The sequence below is a fragment of the Hemicordylus capensis genome, chromosome 2 (assembly GCF_027244095.1).
Source record: "Hemicordylus capensis ecotype Gifberg chromosome 2, rHemCap1.1.pri, whole genome shotgun sequence".
Taxonomy (NCBI): Eukaryota; Metazoa; Chordata; class Lepidosauria; order Squamata; family Cordylidae; genus Hemicordylus; species Hemicordylus capensis.
The window spans coordinates 415987412-416010444 of NC_069658.1; the positions used below are offsets into that span (position 1 = coordinate 415987412).

Sequence of the window (23033 nt, forward strand, 5' to 3'; positions counted from 1 at the left end):
TTGTTCAGCTTCCAGAAAGGGAGCTGTCCTAGTCTACTGCAGCAACAGTTATTTCTGTCGTTCAGATTCTTTTACCAAACATACATCTTGGCATTACATAATGCACCAGTTTTTCTGTAGTCTCCTTCTCAGACCCAGCTCTAGAATAGTTTGTAGTTACAGCCAGGCAAAGTAAAATGTTAATCAAACTTGCAAAGGTGTATAACGAGAATAAAAACGAACAGGCCCCGTCTTGTTAAGACCCTTTGCTTCAAATCCAAAGAGAATTTCCACACACACCCCAGCACTAAAACTATTTTTAACAAGATCTGAAAAGTGGTCATGTACAGAAACAGGGGCACCACTGCAAAACTGAGCGAGACTAACAGTTTTATTTGCTGACTTGCTACTTACTCTCAGCCCACCTCTCCTTCCTGGAAAATCGCTTCACTCTTCTGTCCCAAAGACTTCCAAGCCCCCACTACTGTAGTCAGTAAAGGTGGTGAGGCGCCTTCCCACATAGCCCAAGCCGCTTTCGTTGTCCAGAGGTCTCCATTCACACCTCTCTCACACACAGCGGCTGAGTGAGGAGACAGGACCCATCTTTCCACAAGAGAAAGGCCACTGAGAAGTTTCAGTCCAGTCTGAGGGCAAGGCAGGCCCTAGGAAGCTGCATGAGCAGCAGAGAGCATGGAGATCCCTGCTGGCAGAGGGAATGGGGTGGAGAAACCCACACACAGGTCCAAAGATGCCTTTAGCTTAATCCAAACCTCAGGGCTGGGCAATTTTGGCAGCCTCTGCCTTGATAAGCGCAATCAGGTCCTGGTTGATAAGGAAGACAAAGCGCAGACTGGCAATCTAGGGAAGGAGGGAAAAAGGAAGAGGTGGTCAATTTAGTGGGGGGCAGGGGAAAGTTTTGGTTTTAATATATTCAGCTACTTTCCTACCTCCCATCAAAACAAGAACCTGTCATCACTCCAACCAGGAAGAGAGCTAAGAGCCTTAGGATAACCTCAAGCCTGATCGCAGCTGTAGGGTTTTGCAACAACCTGCTCTCATCAGGCTCAAGTGACCCGCTCCACACACATACACCCTTTCACGTATGATGTGCAGGATCATCTGACTCCTGGAATCATGGGAAGCGGGGGTAGCCAGGCACTGTGTGTCACAGAGGCCTAGCAGACCTTGAATCAGGTGTATGTGACCTCAAGGAAGCTTTGCTGGACACTAGCCTGGTCTTGTTATGTGGCCAGCAACCTGGAAGACAACCCTAGGCCAGACACTTTTCATACCAGAGCACAGCTGTCCCTCATCCTACAACTCACCTCTACCACCGAGTTGTTGCTGAGCTTCCATTTGCTGCCGCAGAGCACAGGGCGCCCATCAACATAAATGGGCCGTCGGCCTTCATTGGCCAGGAAGAAGTCGCCATTGTTCTTCAGTTTGATGACACCTGTGAAAGTGTAGAAGAGAGGAAAAACTAGACTTCCAGTGAGCAATAAGGGGAAGTAGCCAGAACAGCCTGGAGGGCATGCCAGTGGAGGGGATGTGGTCAACATGCATACTTTGAAGTATTGCTTTCATGGCAGGGTGGGTACATTTTTATGTGCTATTCTTACTGGAACCTGTTATACCCCCCAAAGTGTAACACCTGAGTCTTCCCCCCCGCCCCCGCCCACAAGGCTGTGTATTTAACAACAGCACAAGCTTTAACACACCAGTGAAATGGGCTTTTTAGATGTTTTTTTAACACTAGGAAGGCTAGTAAGTTTACTGGAGTTTACAGAATTTCAACAAATGCCTTGAAGATTTAACACATGGCCATCAGTTGACCACTCCTGCTTTAGTAGGGTATACTACCCTGTCCTCAAATCTAAAGGCCTCTAATCCTCCCAGAAGAAAAAACACAAGGATCACTAGGTACACGTGAACCCCATTATCCGTGGCGGTTCCGTTCCGCCCTACAACCGTGGATAACAGGGCATTAAAGTCAATGTAAAGAGGGGAGTTAGGTTCCTGGAGGGGCAAAACCACAAAAATAGCAAGATAAAGTGCCCCACCATGCTCCAGCAGTCCAGGAATGCCACCCCCAAGTCTCAATTGCCCCATTTTCCTGCAAAAAATTGCAGGGGGGGAATAACCATTGCTTTCTATAACAACGAGCCACAAAATGGCTCCTTTCTCAAACTGGTGGCCCACCAACTCAACAGCTCTTTCTCCAGGACCTTGTTTGCGGGATATTTTCCAGGCTGGCCCCTCCAAAGCTAGGTCCACATCAATCTGATTGTCTTTGGTGGCTCTGCCAAGCGTGATCTGGAAGAAAAAATTGGCACAACTGTTCAAACTGTGTGCCAAAAGAACTGGCAAGTTTGCTTCAATAAAATTATAAATCAGTTATCAAATCAACACAAGGCAGTTCCATATTTTGCATTAATGTTTGCAATCGGCACAATGTATTCTAAAGTGGATACTGAGGTTGCCATTTCTTGGTAAAGGTGGTATGACGCCAGGAAAGAAGATGCAGGTAAGTGATAAGCAGCAGAAGTATATGGTTTTTAAAGCTTGGGAAACCTGCTTTAAAAATAATGAATGCTTGAAATATCTCAGGATGTTGAATTCTGCACCATATACCACATACTCATATAATGCAATTACAGATATATGGAATACAGGCAACCTTGTCTTGCTCCAAGATAGTCACAACAGTCCAGTAAAATTCCAGTTATGTCCTGAATTTAAATTGATGCCTTTTTTAGCAGAAGGGCTAAAGTATATATGGGAAACTATACAGAGATTCAGGCTGCAATCTTACGCCTGCTTGCTTGTGAGTAGCCTCATTGAACTGAGTGGGACTTACTTCTGAGTAAACATATGTAGGATTGTGCTGTCAACCTCTCAGAAGCATGGACACAATGCTCATAAGTACTCATGAGAATTCCCTAACCCTTGAAACTGTACGTGTGCACACATACATTGTGTGCCATCAAATCAGATGCTATTATTCTTTGTTAAGTATTTGGGGAGCTCCAGGGAGAATGGCACCCATTTTCTCACACACTGATCAGAGGAGAGCTTTGATTCTGCATAAAGACTAAAGGGGGAGTGCAGGAGAGAGAATCTTGCCAGATACTGATATCAAATCTGTTGCTGGCAAAACTATTCAATTTCTACAATGAAGTTTTTTGCATTCTCAGAGGTTAAGGAGCTGAACCAATCACTTGACTTACTTCTCGGGAGCGCATCAGGTAACGCACCATCCTCCCACGCAACACAGCCAATGTCTGGTTATCAAAATCAGGGGAGCTCATTCCTGGAAGAAGGTAAGGAGAGATTAGACAGGCAGCGCCTATAGAAGGAAGTGCAGCAGACTTCCATAGATAAAGCATGCTGGGTTTTTTGTTTTAAATACCATCTACTTGAAGTGCAAGCCTTTTAGTAATGCCTCAGCCCTACACACACACACACACACACACACACACACACACACACACACCCCTCCTTGTCAACACTGGCTTCCAAAACAGCTTACAATTCTAATTCCACCTCTTTGTGCACTTCAATCAGGATAGATGGAGATCTGGGCCCTGCAGCTGATGACAGGGATGTGCAAGGGAACCGGTCCGTGCACTCCTGGGAGGGCAGGGATAGGGAAGGTGCTTCCTACCTGCCTATCCCTTCCCCGCCACTCCCCCCACCCACCCCCCGCTGGCACTCTCCTAAACAGTGTGGGTAGGGGGCTGGCAGCGTTCCTGTTCAGTGTCCCTTAAATTGAGCCCACAGACACTCCGAAACCAGCTCGAATGCAGGACTTTCGGACAGGTTTGGCGCATCCCTAGCTGACAATGCAGTCGATTTTAGACTTCTCTCAGAAGAAAGAGCTGCAGATGAACTCAGTAGCTAGCTGATGGCAAGAGTGTCAATTCCCAGAAGCAGCCTCTCTGCTGACTGGCAGAGGTGTCTTGGCCCTGTCACTCGATGACACTGTTCAGGTTCCAGGCCCTGGAGTCTATTCCTTCTTCCTCCAAGCCTCACTGAGTTGCTCACACCGAAGGAGTGTGCTCACTCGCTCTCTCACCTGTTATGCTGTCCACCAGCACCTGCCACTTGTGCAGCTCTTGTTCCAGCTGCCGGATTTCACGCTTCTGCCTCCGGTCAGCCACAGTCAGTTCTGCAAGGAGAGGGCGGCAAGTGGGAAGAACAGGCATTTGATGGAAAAGCAGGATAACTTTTTAAACAAACAGGCGAAGAGAGTGTGGTGCTCTTGGGACTGGCATATCCCGCTGTGGGGAAAGCTTGCTTTTGTCTAAGCGAGGCCAAAGGGGGGAAATCAAAGGAGAAGGATATGCCACTCTTTCTGCAGCAAGAGCTGATTCTCAAGTCAATGGAGAGAGCTTCTGCACAATGAAGGGGGAGCATCCCTGAATAAGGAGTCTGGATAGTAGGCAGAGCAATGAGGCTCAGCCCTACTTCTCTTCCACAGGTGCCCAATAAGGACTCTAATTCCTACAAGTGGGTTCTGCTTGGGATTTTAAGAGAACACAGTTTGTGCCTATTCCATAAGAATGTAAGATGATAAGAAAAGCCCTGATGGATCAGGCCCAAGGCCTATCTAGTTCAGCATCCTGCTTCTCACAGTGGCCCACCAGATGCATCTGGGAAACCCGCAAGCAGGAGATGGAAGAAGGTCCCCCTCTCCTGCTCTTGTCCCCCTGCAACTGGCCAGCACTTTCATTCAAGTGATGGCCTTTCTGGATATGATAGCTAGGACCACACAGAGCCTATTATGTGGAATTGCTTGGGGAAATGGCATTCTTCCTGATCCTCACAGAAACCAACAGAATCCAACTCACCATGCTCCAACACCTCATCTCGTACATCCCTAAAGGAAAGAATAGAGGATATAGTTCAGAAGGGGGAGGGGGAGTCAGGCCGATCTTGGATTGCTAAATGACCACTCCCAATGCCAGTAGCTCATTTCATGGCTGCTGGCCCTACCCATCTCCCTTTCACTTACTTTAGTTTGCTGTCATCTATCATGTCTTCAGCATCAGAGAAATTCAGCACCTGGTCCCCTTTGGGCAGTGGCTGCACTGAATGTGACCAAAAGAGAGCCAACAGTAGGTTAGAATCCTGGCACAAGCCTTGGCCTCAGGTACTACCAGAGAGTAGATATGCTGGCCTTACCAGTTTGGTCATCCAGGAGGTAATACTGCTTCATGAGTTGCCAATGAGTTTGCAGGACCTTGGCAGTGCGTGAGGGGTAGAAAACCTCTGGGTGTTTGTGCAGCAGGTCCTGGAAGGTATCGAGAGTGGGCTGGCTGGTCTGGGAGTGGGGGAGACACGAAGAATCACTACAAGGGTTGCAATGTTTATGAATAGGAAACTTAAGTTAGGTTTACGATAATTCTAGAATGGTTATGCATGTCAAGTTCACATCAACTGCAGGTTTTCTTGAAAGACCACAGGAGTGAAATTTACAAGCAAGGGGCATGAACGTTAGAATGGCTACATTATTTTTTAATTATTATTATTTTTTACATTTATATCCCGCTTTTCCTCCAAGGAGCCCAGAGCGGTGTACTACATACTTGAGTTTCTCTTTCACAACAACCCTGTGAAGTAGGTTAGGCTGAGAGAGAAGTGACTGGCCCAGAGTCACCCAGCTAGTATTATGGCTGAATGGGGATTTGAACTCGGGTCTCCCCGGTCCTAGTCCAGCACTCTAACCACTGCACCACGCTGGCTCTCAAAAGATTGTGCCATCAAGTCGGTGTCAACTCCTGGCGACCACAGAGCCTTCCTCCCGCACAATATGAGATTACAGGATTTGAACTCACAGCCTCTTGCTCCCTAGGCAAGCTGCTTCCCTGCTGCGCCACCACATGCTGCTCTTGTAAAAAGACACACCACAAAAGGCAATGCACATAGAGACTATATGCATAAAGAGAAAACAGATCTATTTTACAGGTGCTATCAAACAAGCCAACATGCGCACTACCGCAAAAAGAAAACCCCATCGGATGGCAACGCGGCTACCTCAACCCCTGCCTTGCCGCTTCCCAAGACGACTAGATCCAGGGCTCAAGTATCCACTTACTGATCCAACTTTGCTTAGCAGCTGTTCCTCTGCTTTGCTGAAGAGCACTTTACTCTGCATGGAAGCAATGGCTTCAGGATGCAGCTGCCGCATAGCCTGACAGGACAGCCTGAGGAAGAAAGGGGGGAGAGGAATAAACCTCGCAAGTCCGCAAGAGTCAGTGGGAGAAGGTGCCCGTGGCCCTCACCCAGGAGTTACACCCATCCACTTCAAAAGGGAAAGGGACATACAGCTGCTGCTCTAGCCCCACTTTGACCCACTGGGCAGGGAGGGTGCAATCAGAAGGCAACAACCCCCCAACTCCTCACTCCCTTTAAGGCGACATTTATGTCAGGGTTCTTTTAGTGCCCAACAGAGACCTTTCTATTTTCCCAGACTGTTTAAAATGCCACGTGATTCTGCTTTATCTTGTTCCTGATGCTGTCTTATTCTTCTGCTGTTTTATTTTTGTCATTGTCAGTTTTCATGGTGCTGTTTATGGTTTTAATTTTCTTATTTGATTGATAAGCTGACTTGAGAGGAGGTTTTCTTTGTTTGGGTTTTTAGTAAGCAGCAGGATAAAAATTTGCCAAAATGAATGAATAAATAAATTGAAACAATGTTTATAGCCACATACATGCATGTCCCTCCTTCAGCATCATAAAATGTCTTGCCTGCAACCACAGGCTAATCCACTCGTGGTCCTGAACTGGAGATAGCCTATGGCTGCCAAACTGAAAAGGAAACCCTCTATCACTTCCCCGCACCTGGAAACAGGATGCTCCTCTGACAGAAGCTAAGGTTGTGAGAGATCAGAAACCAGCTCAAGCCCCAATCTACATCTGTCCCATACCTCTGACTGCAAGAGCCATAGACTTACTTGGAGATCACAGGGTCATACAGCAAAGCATACCACCTCTCCTGGATTTCCCGCAGGTTAAACCGACAGCTAAACTTCACCCCCAGATGCACAGATGTTAGGTCATTTGTCTGGAAAGAAGGAGAGAGAGAACAGGATCTGAATCCTGGGGAATAATGACTTTCCATTTCCTTTCCAGCATGTAACAAATGTCTCTGGGTTTGTCAACCCAGGAATCACACTGCGACACATGGAGAGATTACCAGCGCTGAGGTATGGCAGTAAGGTACACCTACACTCTGGTCCAAAGCAAACAGACTGTTTAAAAAAGGCAAAGCGGAGCATTAATGGCATCAAGTGCACTGATACACTGAAGGACTGCGTGTGAGCCAAAAGGGAATCACAGTGGGATACTGGGAAAGACACAGTTGGAGTCAGAACATGTGGAGATGCAAGGCCCTCAAGCTTCATATTACAGCTCCTGATAAACATGTCCAGTAAAGGTCAGGCCATATATGGGCCCAAAGAACAGTATGGAGGCACATGATGATGTTACTTTGTTAAAGATCTACAGACAGGAGACTCCCCAAGAGCCCCATCTTAGCCGACCTTCTCAGGCTTCTTGAAGCACCAATGGCCTTCAATAATGAACCAACTGCTGCTCCAGGTCAAATACGAATCTTGATTTTAAGAACGCATGGCACATATCCCCAGGCTACCCCCACTCCTTTACCTGAAGCACGGCGTTGATCAGCAACAGATCGTCAGTGGGTTTCCATCGGCCCAAATCCTTGGTCACCTGCAAGGGCTGCTTGCTCTTCTTCATCCGCTTGGCGAGGCTGGGATTTGGAGCTGGGCTCGGAGTGACAGGGGCAGAGATGGATTTGGATACCTGAGGAGGAAGCAAATATGTTGGCGTACAGACCCTGAGGAAGGAGAATTCCAATGGCACCCAGATCAGCTGCATAGGGGTGGCAGGTGACCGATTAGGTGTCAAGGTCCTGGAGGCACCCCCATTGTGCTTAAAGTCCCAGGAATCCTGCATGTTCAGGTGCCAATCAGCAGTTAAAATGGGGGTGGGGGGAGAGAAGAGCAAACACAGCACAAATTTACCAAGTATGCATAAACACTGCTTTGACCGTGGAAGAATGGGTGATGCAGACGGGACCCTAAAGCAAGTCAACCAATTGAAAAATAATCATCTGTGCTCATTAGCTGGACAAGGAATATCGTCAGACACATTAGGATTCAAATCTTGAATTTGGACAGAAACATTTAATGCTTCAATATCACCTCTCTCTCTCTCTCTCTCGTGTGTGTGTGGTGTGGATTTTGCATTTGGTCAGAAGTCATACAATCCCTCCTCAAGGCCTATTTTCTTCAGGGGGCTGACTGCTTGCTCTGCTCTCACAAGAACATGCATGGTGCCTGACATGGCTCTCTGTGGGCAACCTTCAGATGCAACACCATGGAAGAGTTCTACAAGCTTAAAGAAGCCATGATCAACCCCCCACACGTCCCGCCCCTCCCCACGGCCGGCATGCACAAGAGGAGGAGAATGGAAGATTTTGTGCTCACTTTTATACTACAGGTGAAACTCGAAAAATCAGAATATCGTGCAAAAGTTCATTAATTTCAGTAATGCAAATTAAAAGGTGAAACTGATATATGAGATAGGTGCATTACATGCAAAGCGAGATAAGTCAAGGCTTAATTTGTTATAATTGTGATGATCATGGCGTACAGCTCATGAGAACCCAAAATCCACAATCCCAGAAAATTAGAATATTACATGAAACCAATAAAACAAGGATTGTAAATAGAACAATATTGGACCTCTGAAAAGTATAAGCATGCATATGTATTCAGTACTTGGTTTGGGCCCCTTTTGCAGCAATTACTGCCTCAATGCGGCGTGGCATGGATGCTATCAGCCTGTGGCACTGCTGAGGTGTTATGGAAGACCAGGATGCTTCAATAGCGGCCTTCAGCTCTTCTGCATTGTTTGGTCTCATGTCTCTCATCCTTCTCTTGGCAATGCCCCATAGATTCTCTATGGGGTTCAGATCAGGCGAGTTTGCTGGCCAATCAAGCACAGTAATCCCATGGTCACTGAACCAGGTTTTGGTACTTTTGGCAGTGTGGGCAGGTGCCAGGTCCTGCTGGACAATGAAGTCAGCATCCCCATACAGCTCGTCTGCGGAAGGAAGCATGAAGTGCTCCAAAATCTCCTGATAGACGGCTGCGTTGACCCTGGACTTAATGAAGCACAGTGGACCAACACCAGCAGATGACATGGCTCCCCAAATCAACACAGACTGTGGAAACTTCACACTGGACTTCAAGCATCTTGCATTGTGTGCCTCTCCATTCTTCCTCCAGACTCTGGGTCCTTGGTTTCCAAATGAGATGCAAAAGTTGCTCTCATCAGAAAAGAGGACTTTGGACCACTGAGCAACAGACCAGTTCTTTTTTTCTTGAGCCCAGGTAAGACGCTTCTGACGTTGTTTGTTGTTCAGGAGCGGCTTGACAAGAGGAATACGACATTTGAAGCCCATGTCCAGGATCCGTCTGTGTGTGGTGGCTCTTGATGCACTAACTCCAGCCTCAGTCCACTCCTTGTGAAAGTCCCCAACACTTTTCAATGGCCTTTTCCTGACAATCCTCTCCAGGCTGCGGTCATCCCTGCTGCTTGTGCACCTTTTTCTTCCACACTTTTCCCTTCCACATAACTTTCTATTAATGTGCTTTGATACAGCACTTTGGGAACACCCAACTTCTTTTGCAATTACCTTTTGAGGCTTTCCCTCCTTATGGAGGGTGTCAATGATGGTTTTCTGCACAACTATCAAGTCAGCAGTCTTTCCCATGATTATGATTCCTAATGAACCAGACTGAGAGACCATTTAAAGGCTCAGGAACCCTTTGCAGGTGTTATGGATTGATTAGCTGATTGGAGTGGGAACACCTGGAGCCTAGACTGTTGAACCTTTTCACAATATTCTAATTTTCTGGGATTGTGGATTTGGGGTTCTCATGAGCTGTACGCCATGATCATCACAATTATAACAAATTAAGGCTTGACTTATCTCGCTTTGCATGTAATGCGTCTATCTCATATATCAGTTTCACCTTTTAATTTGCATTACTGAAATTAATGAACTTTTGCACGATATTCTAATTTTTCGAGTTTCACCTGTAAACACTACACTACAGTTTTACACTACATACTAATTCAGGGAACTGTGGTTTGTTAACTAACTAGAGTTAAAACAAAGCCAGGATAGTTAAAAATAAGCCATGTTTCAATACCCTGGCCTTTTCTAACTGTAGTTAGTTAACAAACCTGCAGTTAACTAGTTCCCGGTGCTTATGTGTATCATGAAACCGCAGTTTGTTCTTGGAGTGAAAGCAAAAGCTTTCCTTCTCCTCTCAAAGGGAAAACACAACTTTAGACTCATTCACCTAGCTTTATATCATGGCTCAGTGTTGCCCCTGAACCGAGATGGTACAAGGCAGCTTCATAAATTCACACTTGTACAATGACAATTCTAGTTTCACTTTACTTAGCATCTAGCTCTCAAAAACTGCAGACAAAAGTCTGAATAAAAATGAGTAGCATGTTCAGAAACCAAAGAACTGACACTTCCAAGAGCCAAATGTTCACCTTGTCCCTTTTCAAAGCAACCTCTCTCTCCTATCTCCCTTTCCCTATTCTTTGGCCTGTCCTCCTCCAACCTCCCCCACCCCCAACTTCATGCTCCCTACAACAACATGAAAAAAGTGTTTTATTTTCATTTAAATCTTAGTGATGAAAATTATTGACATTTAGTATTATACCCATTTTCCCAGTCTATTTTTCTGGCTACTAGATTTCTGGTTTTTAAAAGCATGAAGTTTGAGATGACCCAGCAGTGGGTCCACTGAGATTAGCAGTTGTTCGACACAGTCTGTGTGCCAGCTCTTCCTGCCACACACAACTCACCTTCTTCTTCTCACTGGAAGAGGGCTCACTGCCAGAGCAGCGCCCAGGCTCAACCCCACTTGGGCCCTTGGCCCGGCTGGATGATTTGGCGAGGCTGCTCTCTACCAGTTCATCATCAAACTTCTTCCGCTTGATGAACCTGGGATGAGGAACAAAAGCCGAACTCTCACGATCCACACCCTACCCTACTGCAACGCAGCATATCAGGTCCAACGGCCTCATCAGCATGGCCACAAACAATATCAGCATGAGCTGTCAAAAGTAAGATGGCCACCAAGGAAGATCCTGAAGGCTGGATCTACACAGAGATTCAGAATTAATGCTGTTTCACTGAAAGGAATTTGTTCTCAGCTCCAGAATGAAAAGCCTGGGTCATTTAATAATAATAATAATAATTTGGGGAAATTATTCAGGGTCCAGGTCATAACTCTGAATGAGGCACATTTGGTTTTTAAATCGACAGCCAAATTTTGGGTCACTGCCCATTTGACCCACAAGTAATACCCCTTCGGTTCCGGCAACGCCTGGCTAGTGCATTTAATAACAAACACAAAGACAAAAAGTGGGCAAGGGTTTATCTCTGACCTTTTATTGGGCTTTAGAAAGTGCCTCTGAAGTGCAGCACAAGACCCCATCCCTCCCCCCAATCTTAAAGAGGAATACAGTTGGTGGCAACCAGAGATTCTGGCTGGCCACTGAAAGTCAGGCGGTTTTGCAGACCACTGCTTAAATCGGTTGAACCTAACGCCAACCAACAGACTCCATGAATGCAAATTATTGCTCCCATAATTTAGGCAAATTATGTCTTAAATAAGCAGTTCAAATAATGTTTCATGCACATGAACCTCTTGGTTGTCCTCAAAACAGGTAGCAACCTCTACATACGAAGGACCAGACAGTTTATCTGTTCTTCAGCACTACAAGGACCTGACCTATACTCTACCCAGCTACTTGAGTCCCCAAGCCAAGTACAGTTATTCAAATGCCAGATAGCCTCTTTCCCCCTGGGCTCTCTTCCCAATCACATGCAGCATGGTACCTGGATGAACTGCGTCGTTTTGGAATGGCACCCGACACCTGAGATGAGCTCCTTTTCTGTCCTGCCAGAGACTCTTCATCTTCAGAGCGGCTCGCTGTGCCCGACGCCATCAGTCTGGAATCCAGCACGTCTGCCATGGAAAGCGGAACACCAAATCTACTCAAATGGCTCTAATTTCCAATCCCATCCTAGATCACTTTAGCTATGTGGCCAATACTGGACATTTCAGAGGATAATAAAACAAGCCACGAAGTGACTATGGACTGACACAAACCATGGAAGCCCCAGAAGTTCGGAGATACCCCAAATTTGAGGCTGCATTCACCAAGAACCCTTCAGGCATCTGTCTAATTCTTAAACACCTTTACTTAGAAACCAGTGATGTGGGCTTTCTGGGAAATTTCCCACTGCCCTAAATCAACTGGGACCCAGAGCGTTTACGTGACTGATCCTTAGTAAACAAAACCAAAATAACTGTATCACATTAATTTTAAGTGGTATATAAATATTGCTCAAGTTTTTTTTACCAGCAGCCAAATGTATCTGAACTGAAATATTTATTTGGGGGGAACCCAATAAAGCACAATTGACACAGTTTACATATTACAAGCAAATTTAAGTTTTAAATGGAAATTATTTTTATTGGAATACAGATGAACATAAGCAGCAGCCTTCTACTGAGTAAGACCCTTGATGAATCTAGGCCAGTACTGTCTGCACCAGTGTTCTCAGACTCACACACACCTCTCCCTCCCAGGCCATTTGGAAATCATTTGGGGTCTTGGTGAATCACTTTATTATTATTATTTTTGGTTCATACTGAGGCACCTTGGCAGAAGAGCCGTCAGAAAGTTACATCCCACCAGCATGCAGCTGCCACGCAGCAGCCACTAAGGACTCCTCCGCCCTTTCTTGTTCTCAAAGCAGGACAGGGAGGAGTGGAGAGTGCCCGCTTGGCAAAGCACGCTGGGGCGCAGTGCGTGAGTGGCACTTGGAAGGACATGCTCCAGGCCTTTCTTCCCCGTTTGGAGAAGAGAAGGGAGGCAGCCGGCTTTGGGGTTGCTGCTCGACCAAAGCATGCCGTGCCTCTGGACCAAGCAGCAGCCCCCAAGGCCATTCCCCTTCTCTCCTCAAGAGCAAGAAAGGGAGCCATGGAGCTAGTCTGTTCAGCTGCCACTCTGCCCAAGTGCTCTGGGGCGCTTCAGCTGAGTGGGAACCAGAAGGCCATGCGCCACACCTTCTTTCCCTGCTTTGGAGGAGAGAAGGGCAGTGGGGAAGATGTGGAGCAGTAGCGGCATCTCACTGCCCTCTTTCGAGCTCTGCCTCATGGTAAGTGGAATTGCACACTCAGACACGAAGAGGCTTTGCTCTCAGGTCAGCCAGCTGCTTCTCCTCCCTCTCCCCACACTGTGTTATGCCAGGGCAAGAAGGAGATGTAGAGAAGCAGCACTAAAGTGAGTGGAGGAATGAGCAAGCAAGCAACATTTTTTTACTTCACAGCCAGCTTGCCCCACTGCCCACAGTTTGAAAACCTGTGGTCCATGCTGCCTAGAAGTACCTCTCCAAATTTCAGATGGATGTTTCCCAGCTCTGTCTGGAGATGCCAAGGATTGAACCCAAGATCTTCTGCTTGCAAAGTATGTGCTCTGTGATGGAACTCTGGCCCTTCCCCTATACTGGTAAATATTCAGTATTACAATTCAATAGCATGGACTTCCCTTACATGCTTTAAATGTTAAAGAAAGAAAATGAATGCACTAAAACCTGTTAACATGAAACTTCAGCAAGTCCAAAAAGCTGTGCATTACTTATATAGACATTTACTAGGATAAATCTCTAGTGTTTGTATATTGCAGCAAAAATAACATTTTCAGGGGGTGGGGGTGAAATTGTCCAGTTTGACTGGTATTGTATCCATTCATTCATTGTTGTTATTATTGTATCCATTTATTCATTGTTGTTATTATTGTATCCATTTATTTAGTGAGCCAGTGTGGTGTAGTGGTTAGAGTGCTGGACTAGGACCGGGGAGACCTGAGTTCAAACCCCCATTCAGCCATGAAACTAGCTGGGTGACTCTGGGCCAGTCACTTCTCTCTCAGCCTAACCTACTTCACAGGGTTGTTGTGAAAGAGAAACTCAAGTATGTAGTACACCGCTCTGGGCTCCTTGGAGGAAGAGCGGGATATAAATAATAATAACAATAACAACAATAAATGTAAACAACAACAACAATAATAATAAATGTAAAAATAAATAAATAAAAAATAAATTTATGTTACTAATTAATGTTATGAAATAATGCATTTTTAGAAATTGAATATTTTCTGCAGAAAAATATAGGTATGGAAAATGTTCCACCCCACATCACTGTTAGGAATGTCTTATTGATCTCAGTGGAACTTTCCTCTAAGAAAATGTATTTAGGATTAGAATCACTGTTATTATTTGAGAGATGATGCCTTCCAAGGCAATGACATCAGCACAGTATAGCAAACAGAATTTTAGTCTAGAACATAAATTAAAGTTCTGCTCATTGGAACCACCGCATAATCAATCAGAACACTCAGCTTCAGTTAGCCATCTGTAAAAGAAGTATAAGAGACCCTTCTTTATGGATTCAAAGGGTAATTTGGTTTATTTTTGCATATGGCTGGAAAAATATTCCATGTTCTTAAGCATCAGCAACACATTTTTAAACAATTAGAATGTTTCCAGTCTTGCTATAAAACTGCTCATAACTGCAAGCTGTGTGAAAACAAGCTTCCTTTCCTTAGTAAGCTAAACAGCTGCCACGCCTACAGAAATATTCGCACACTAGAGCAACTTGCACGTAAATCTGGCTGAAGTAGGTGGCCAACAGGCACAGCAGTGTTCTGAGGACACAGCAAGACACAGCAACGACACATCCTTACAGGCAGTCTTCCTGCGCAGCAGAGCATAAATGCGAGGGAAGTGGAGGAATAATTTCTGCTGATCTTCCCTGCCGCCATATGTGTTCCTTCCTTCCAAATATACATCCCTGAGGATTGCACAGCCCTCAGGGACATACTCCTGGAAGGCAAAGAGCAGAGGCAAAGGAATCAGTGAAAATCACTCCATGCTCTTCAACGAGCGCACATTGTGGCTCAGGAAGGCTCTGGCTGCATTAAGAGCAGCTTCCCATTGCAAGGACACTGCTCCTGCTGCATCCTCAGAACACTGCACAGCACAAGCCTGCTAAGACAAAGGCTGCAGGAGACCTACTTGGGAAGACAGCATTTGTTTTTTCAAACATACCTAAGTTTTTTTCTTTTGATGCATAAGATGGAGGAATCTCAAGCAAGTGAAAAGCAAGAGGAGTCAAGGATCTGTGCTGCACAAAGGCTTTGCCATCATGTTGCAGGGGCAATATGTTTGACCAGCTCCCAAGTTGCACTCCCACACCTCTTAAGGTGTTCTGTGTTCTGAAACATCTGGAAGTGCTTTTCCTTCCTGGTCCTGAAAGTACTGCTTTGTTTAGTAGTCTTATTTTTTAAAAAGTTGCCATGAACTCATCACTAAACTCACTATCTTTGAAACTAGGATCTGAGCCAGCAGTGTGAACTGGCTGTATAACAATTTTCTTCTTGTGTGTGTGTGTTGTTGTTTTTTACAGCTTTAAGGTATTTCAGTCACCATTGCAAAACATAGGAACATAGGAAGCTGCCATATACCGAGTCAGACCATTGGTCTATCTAGCTCAGTATTGTCTTCACAGACTGGCAGCACCTTCTCCAAGGTTGCAGGCAGGAATCTCTCTCAGCCCTATCTTGGAGGAGCCAGGGAGGGAACCTTCTGCTCTTCCCAGAGCGGCTCCATCCCCTGAGGGGAAGATCTCATAGTGCTCACACTTCTAGTCTCTCTTTCATATACAACCAGGGCGGACCCTGCTTAGCTAAGGGGACAAGTCATGCTTGCTACCACAAGACCAGCTCTCCTCTCCTAAAAGACAAAGTACTTCAGAACATGATGGTTGTCTCCACTCCATCACAATTTTTGATTTTTCCATTTCAGACCCCATTAAAAAAAACAACCACCCTCTCTTTCCATATGGCCAGTTCAGAAGATACTTCACCTGACCAGCTCACCCCATATGATTACGAAGTGAGTGTTCAGAGAACATGCACATCTCTCCACCCTTGCATACAATATAATTTAAAGTACTATTTGGTGCATATACTCCGTAGAGGAGTATTTTGGATGAATTGTGACCCCCACACAAGGAGTAACACACACATTTGCTGGAGCAAGGCTTCTTAAATCACATTAGATGGGACAGTCGGCTAAAATGTTGTCTGAACTGGCACCTAATTATTTCAGGTCTTCAAATTGCTACTCAGGACCACTTTATTCAGATTGGTTATAATTTATCTGTTAAGGGACCCTAGGTATCCACTCCTGCTTTGTAAATTTAAAACACATCAATGGACCACAGCCTCTCTAGTTTTTAAAAAAGGTGACCATGAAAGATTGGTTAACCCACCCCTGCTTTTAACAACCCCTTCATGGCTGACTGCTAGAACCCACAAACATTTTCCTTAGTGGCATCTGCTACAAACCACCCAACTTTGTATCTCCCTTGGATCCTCTGCAGCTCACTCAACTCTGGGAAGTCTGTAGGTGGGTTCCATCTTGTGCCTGTGGGCTTCCCAAAGGCATCTGGTTGACCACTATGTGAAACAGGATGCTGGACTAGATAGGCCTTGGGCCTGATCCAGCAGGGCTTGTCTTATGTGCTTATTACACACACTTGTGCCAGCTCTGGGCTAGGAGAAGACAAAGCTTCAAGACCCCGCTTCCGAGTCTCAGTTCCTCATATATTTAGATGAAAACAGTGATATCTTTTTTATATCTTCTTCTTCATATATATTTCTCTTAGATGTACCAGTCACTAATCCCATGTGTGGCAGCTCTCACGAGAGTTTGCAAACAGCTGCCGATAGCAACAGGGACGGGCGAGAGAAAGAATATGGCAACGGTGGAGGTGGCTATCCCACTGGCCAGCTGAAGAAAACCATGGGGTGGGAGGGGGCCGCAACCAGCAGCCGGCCATGACTGCTAGCTGGATAGCCGGCCAGCAGGTGAGCAGCCAGAAAACGGTGGCTGGCAGGCGTCAGAAAAGAAGATGAGGGCGGGCAGGTAAGAGGAAGAAGGCGGCAGCTCTGGGCAGGCGAAGGAGGTGGTGGTGGTGGGCCAGCAAACCAGAGGTGCAGATGCTCTGTCCCCAGCCCATCTAGTATCATATAAAGCACAATCTTATGTATGTTTACTCAGAAGACAGCCCCACTGCATCCAAGTATGCCATGATGGCTGCCTTAAAATACAAGTTAGTACCACAACTGTGGTGCAGGGATTAGAGCAGGGCTGCACAACTTCAGCCCTCCAGCTGTTGTTGGGCTACAATTCTGATCATCCCCAGCCACAGTGGCCAATACTCAGGATGATGGGAACTCTCGCTCAACGCCTGCTGGAGGGCTGAAGTTGTGCAGCCCTATATCAGGGCGTCAAACGAAGAGCTCCAGGTTCAAATCCCCACTTCGCCTTGGCACTCATTCCCAGCCTGACCTACTTCACAGGATTCTTGTGAGGATAAACAAACAGGGGGAAGTGCTCTGAGTTCCTTGGAGGAAAGGAAAGCATATGATAAATAAGCACAGGTTGAAGGGCTGGCAAGCGCGAACTACGCCTGCTCAAGCCACGCCCGCGCACCAGGCTGTCGAGGTTTCGTCCTCAATGTATCGGCATTCTCAGCTATCGAACTATCAGAAGTGGGGGGTGGGGATACAGAGACAGCCGCCGTGCGCGTGCGCGATTCTACCACCCAGTCTCCTGTCGCGCATGCGCTTTCCATAAATCCCAGCCCTTTGCGCCTCGCAACCGAAAGGAGAAAAGGTTCCCTGCGGCTAATCTCAAACTCATCTCCGAGGCGGTAAGAAGGGCTTTAGCAATAATGTCTCACCATTCCCGAGCGCTACAACGACTCCTGCCTCTGTCCAGCGTCCGCCTCGGAAACTCGAGAGAAAGCTGAATCACTTCCGGCAGGGCGAGGGGGGAAAGAGAATCAGTTCCGGGTTCTCAAGGAGAAGCGCCTCTCCCTGACCTTTGTGCAGGGCGGCCATCTTAGTTAAGGGCAGAATTCCAGTCAGGTGCGGACCCCCCAAATTTGATACACCTGGTTGTCATGCCGAGGCACCCTTTTGGCTACGGCACCCTGGCATTTTCTCAACATTCTATAGGCCACCTCCGGCCTCATAGGCACGATGCCTCTAGACTAAATACGGTACCAGTTGCAGCCTGGGAGCAACAGCAAGCGAGAGGGCATGCAGCCCTCACCTCTTGCCTGTGAGTTTCCCAGAGGCCTCTGGTGAGCCACTGTGTGAAACAGGTTGCTACACTGGATGGGCCTCGGGCCTGATCCCGCAGGGCTGTTCTTATCACTCATTTCTTGAATAGTTTGTTTGCTCTATCATCTGGTTAGGATGACAGTTTTGAATGGCAGTGGATTTAAGACAGAAAAAAGTAACTTCCTGCCACAAGCAGTGGTATGGCCACTAGGTTAACTGACTGTTTAAAAGGATTAGACCAGGCCTGCTCAATTTACACCCTCCCCTGGCAGTTTTTGGACTACAACTCCCATAATCCTCAGCCACAGTGGCCAATAGCCAAGGATTATGGGAATTGTAGGCCAACATCTGCAGGAGGGCCGAAGCTGAGCAGCCCTGCTTTATGTGATACTTAAGCCCTTACCTCAGGGGTGATTTGTTTTGGGCACAAATTGAATCAAAAAAATTGATTTGTGTACATCCCTAATGTGAGGTCATTGTATCATAGTATTTTGGGCCAGATTCAGTATGCAAAAGGTTTTGATCGGGCTGCACTTTAAAATTCTGAAGCTTTGCTTTTCACCATTTAAATCTTATCTTCTTGATCTCTGATCAGGGAGGAGAAAGGGGTAAAAACGGTATTGCAAGCACATACACATATGTTTGAAAGATACAACATTGTATCTATGAAGAGTAAAAACAACAATCATTGGAGGGATCTGAGAGAGAGAGAGAGAGAGAAGATTAAGCAGGGGAAGGGGAGAACTCTGGGGTTGTAAGAATGCTGTTGCACAAGAAGAAGAGCAATATATAAAATATTTAAAAAGGGGGGGGTGAAAAATCACTATATTGATTGATTATGTGGGGAATGCACCACACAAGGCAAGAACTGGAAGAAAGGTATTCTCAGGTGGAGAAGTGAGGGAATGGTAGGAGCAGCCAGCCCTGCCATATGTCACCCTCTGTGCCTGTAACCACTTCTCCACAGGTTGTGTGCTATGGCCATCCACACCTTTTCCTCCATGTGCATAATTTCACACTGCACATTCACATTAGAGAAAAGGTAGTTTTGAAAAAATACTCTTTTTTCATGAGCTGAACTGCTAATTGTGGCCAAAAAGTCCAGGAGAGGCTGTATGTCATCTGAACCCACAGCAACATTCCCTTTAGGAACTAGCTAAAAATATTAAGGTGCCATTCACACAACCAGCCCTATCTGAGTAAGGCAGGTCATGTGGAGCACCAGGATCAGAACTGATACTGACATGTTCCTGCTGGGTAGCCCAGGTTTTCTTCCCAATCTAAAAGTGAGGTCGGAGGGCATGCACACGCCTCCTGCTCCACCACCCAGTCATGTGGCAGCATGCCCTGTTCAGGCTGCTGGCAGCCCGTGCTACTATAAAGGCTGGGGGAAGGACTGTCCTGGCCACTAGAATAGTTGCAATACACTGTGTGAGCAGTGCAATGCATTGTGGACTTTCTGTAGGCCATATGTCCTTCCCCTGGCCTCTCTCTCACCACACTGCTCTCCACAGCAGTTGTGTGGGGGAAAGTAGGACGGATCCTGCCTCTCCCCTCCCTCTTCCTCCCCAGCCTCAGGTGTAGTGGTTGTGAGAACAAAGTCTTTCAGGGAGGTGCTGGTTTCCCACTGCCCACCACCCACTGTACATCTAAGATGCTTCAAGCATACCCTTAAAAATGTAAAATGTGAATGCAGGGATAAAGACAAGACTAATATACAACTCTGCCTGTCTAAAAGGACAGGCTAGGTTACAACTTAAAAAATGTTTTAATTACAGTGACTTATAATTACCCTTACCTTAAAATTGCTATAACATATCTCTTCAGACAAGCAGAACTAAATATATATATATTACATATAAGCCTTGTTTATTTTTGGCCACATGTCACTGTGAATTAGTCTGAGCATATTTGTGTCTTCACAGCTTCCTTTAGACTTGCTGCCATTGAATTTCCCCCAACTCCCACTCTTTTCATTAAATTGCTATTACAATCTCCTTCTGCTAGGATAAAGTTTCCTTAGTATTTAAAAAGTGTATTCTGGGAAGCAAACCCATGAAATAAGCAAGTAGTTTTTGTCCTTAGGTGCTGCACAGGGCTTTAATGGAAATCTGGAACTTTTTTTATTAGAGCCACACTCTCATTTTACAATAACTCTGTAAAAGCACTCAGGACTCAATCACAGATGTAGGTTATTACAGCAGACAAACTGTTGCCGTACACATATAGTCCAGTATGCTCTGAATACTAGAGACTACTGGTTACTACCTCTTTTCCTTGAAATCCAAGAACGTTGTGTGTCTTGTAACAGCTGACAGCACTGCTAAGGAAGCCAGGGCACAGGCAGGGAAGAAAATGGGGCTGTAGGAGTTCCAAATTAATTTAATTACTTAATTACTAAAAGCAATACTGGAGAGGTGTGTGGGGTGGGGAGGGGATGTTCTTGCAGTGGCAGCCAGGAATGTACCTAGGACCATATAATGTAAGCTCTATTTTTCAAGTATAACAAATACTATCAGTGTTGCTTCCTGCACAGAGGAAGACCAAAATGAAAGTGAGCCATTGGGAATAAGCTCTGATTACTCAAGTCCAAGCCTATGTTTTAGGATGGCATGTCAGCCTGAAGTGATGCCATAATGTTTTGTGACATTATCCCAATTCAGACATTATGCTGTACGAGTGTACAGAATGTCTGTGCACTTGTACATGTGCTTGTGTGTGAATGACTGTACCTGTATTCAGTGTAAAAGTGAACCTGGATACAGGCCATCCGTACAGGCATGGTAAAGATAGGAAGTGTACTTCTACACCTGTGTACACTGTACACTTGTACAAGTGTTGAATGTAACGTGTGAATGGGCCTGTTGTGCTGGACTGAAGCAAGTTGTGCATCCCACCCTAAGCATCTATGTGCTGGCACCAATCTACAGTTGAGCTGTAAACAATTTCCTTTGTTTAGCAATCTGCACGTTGCATAATACTCTCACCTGTCATCATGGCAGAAACGAATCCATGCTGTGGGTTTGGAGAGAGATTCCACTATTAAGGATGTGCATGAACCGAGCTTTGAGCACAGGTTCGGCGCTATGGGGAGGGGAGTGGTGAGCAGAAGCTTTAAGAAAGAGAAGAGCAGACCTATTTGTCCTTACACCCACAAATATGCTCATGCAGTGTGTCGGCCTCTTCTTCATTTGAGCAAGGAGCCAAATAAACTGTGCAGAAAATTTGGTTGTTTATGACATTTTCTCCCTTAGTTACAATAATTGTTCCTTCTGCACAGAGTGGTATCTGCTAAGAAGTGGGAAAGTTCACTCTTGTTCTTGCAATCTCTTTAAAAGTTTTTCCAGTCATTTGGTTCTCTGTTGGCTCCTGCTAGCGGTGGCCAGTGTGGGTGCTGCTGGGGAGGGGGCTGCTTGAGGCACCTTTAACTGTAAATTAGTAGGTGCTTCTGTGACGGAGGATCAGCTCTGCCACTCAGCTGGCGGAGGCCATTTGCGTGGCAGAGCCGATCCTCCACCGCAGTGGGTGATGGGTGGCATAGCGCTGCTCTGAACAGCTTTCAGGTGCGGCAGGAGGAGAGGTAAGCGCATACTAATTTACAGTTAAAGGTGCCTCCCGCTGGCCGCCACTGGTTCCTGCTACACTTTTCCTCAGGCACACCCAGTCTCTGCTTTCAGATTGTCCGGCAAGTACACATCAAATACAACATCACATTTCTTGTACTTTGTATAATATGTCCACTATGCAGAGCAACATCCTTTCAAAGGCAATTCCTGTTAGGGATGTGCAAATTGATTTGGGTACAAATCGATTTGTACCCAAATCTAGCTGGTTTGGGTGATTTGGAGACAAAACAAATCACCCCTGTGGTCCATTGGCTAGTTTCGGGTACAAATCGAATTGCGCCCGATTAGACCGGAATCGATTTGAGATTCGTATCCCTCCTATTAATTCTCCCAGATTCCCAGCTTTAATTTTTTAAAAAAAGCTAAGCTCTAGTTCTTGTGGAAGTGGAGTTATGAAGCAAAATGTGTAATCACTATTTTTCCAGTGTTTGGATTCTTTGGTGTATAATAACTTTCCCTCAATGAATCCCTATTAGGATTCATTACACACCTTCATTTCTTCTATTCATTTTGACTGTCTTTTCGACAGTTCTAACTGTCAACTACCATGTGCCAACTACACCCCACTCCCACCCGCAAGGCAGTGGGGTACTACTCAGTTTATGTTCTAGGGTTTTTTTTTTCAAGTGTTTAGGCTCTTTGGTGTCTAATAACCTTTCCACATAATGAATCCCTATGAGGATTCAGTACACACCAAAGAGTCTAAACACCTCAAAAATTCCTAATTAATTAACTGAGTACTCAGTGGGTTGTGGGGTATTTGGAACATGGGATGGCACTAATTCCCCACCCCCACCTGCAAAGCAGTGGGGTAAAAATGAACAGAAGAAATGAAGGTGTGTAAAGAAGACACCAAAGAATCTAAACACTTCAAAAATACCTAAAAAATAAACTGAGTACCCCAGTGTGTGTGTGGGGGGGGGGTAGTTGACACATGGCAGTAGACAATTGGCACAGTCAAAATGAACGGAAGAAACGAAGGCGTATAACGAATCCTCATAGAGATTCATTATGAGGAAAAGTTATTATACACCAAAGAATCCAAATATTTCAATATTCCTAAAAATTAAAATGAGTACCCCACTGCCTTGCAGGTGTGTGTGT

At 45.8% G+C, this 23033-nt stretch overlaps 1 protein-coding gene and 1 long non-coding RNA gene across 2 annotated transcripts in view; one reads left to right on the top strand and one right to left on the bottom strand.

Annotated features, from left to right (window-relative positions):
* Positions 1-230: 230 nt before the first annotated feature.
* On the bottom strand, positions 231-18016 carry MCRS1 (microspherule protein 1). Its single transcript, XM_053302558.1, has 14 exons — positions 17919-18016; positions 11939-12068; positions 10900-11038; positions 7648-7806; positions 6936-7045; positions 6077-6185; positions 5164-5302; positions 4994-5069; positions 4830-4858; positions 4055-4147; positions 3207-3289; positions 2205-2292; positions 1305-1432; positions 231-837 (listed from the first exon to the last, which is right to left on the bottom strand). Exons 2-14 carry the CDS (start codon positions 12046-12048, stop codon positions 751-753), a joined length of 1350 nt encoding a protein of 449 aa, XP_053158533.1. The 5' UTR covers positions 12049-12068; positions 17919-18016; the 3' UTR covers positions 231-750.
* Positions 17823-23033, top strand: part of LOC128347631 (uncharacterized) — a 28880-nt gene continuing 23669 nt past the window's right edge. The window contains exon 1 of the long non-coding RNA XR_008317627.1: positions 17823-17888. This is a non-coding gene — a long non-coding RNA (uncharacterized LOC128347631). The remainder of the gene's footprint in view (positions 17889-23033) is intronic.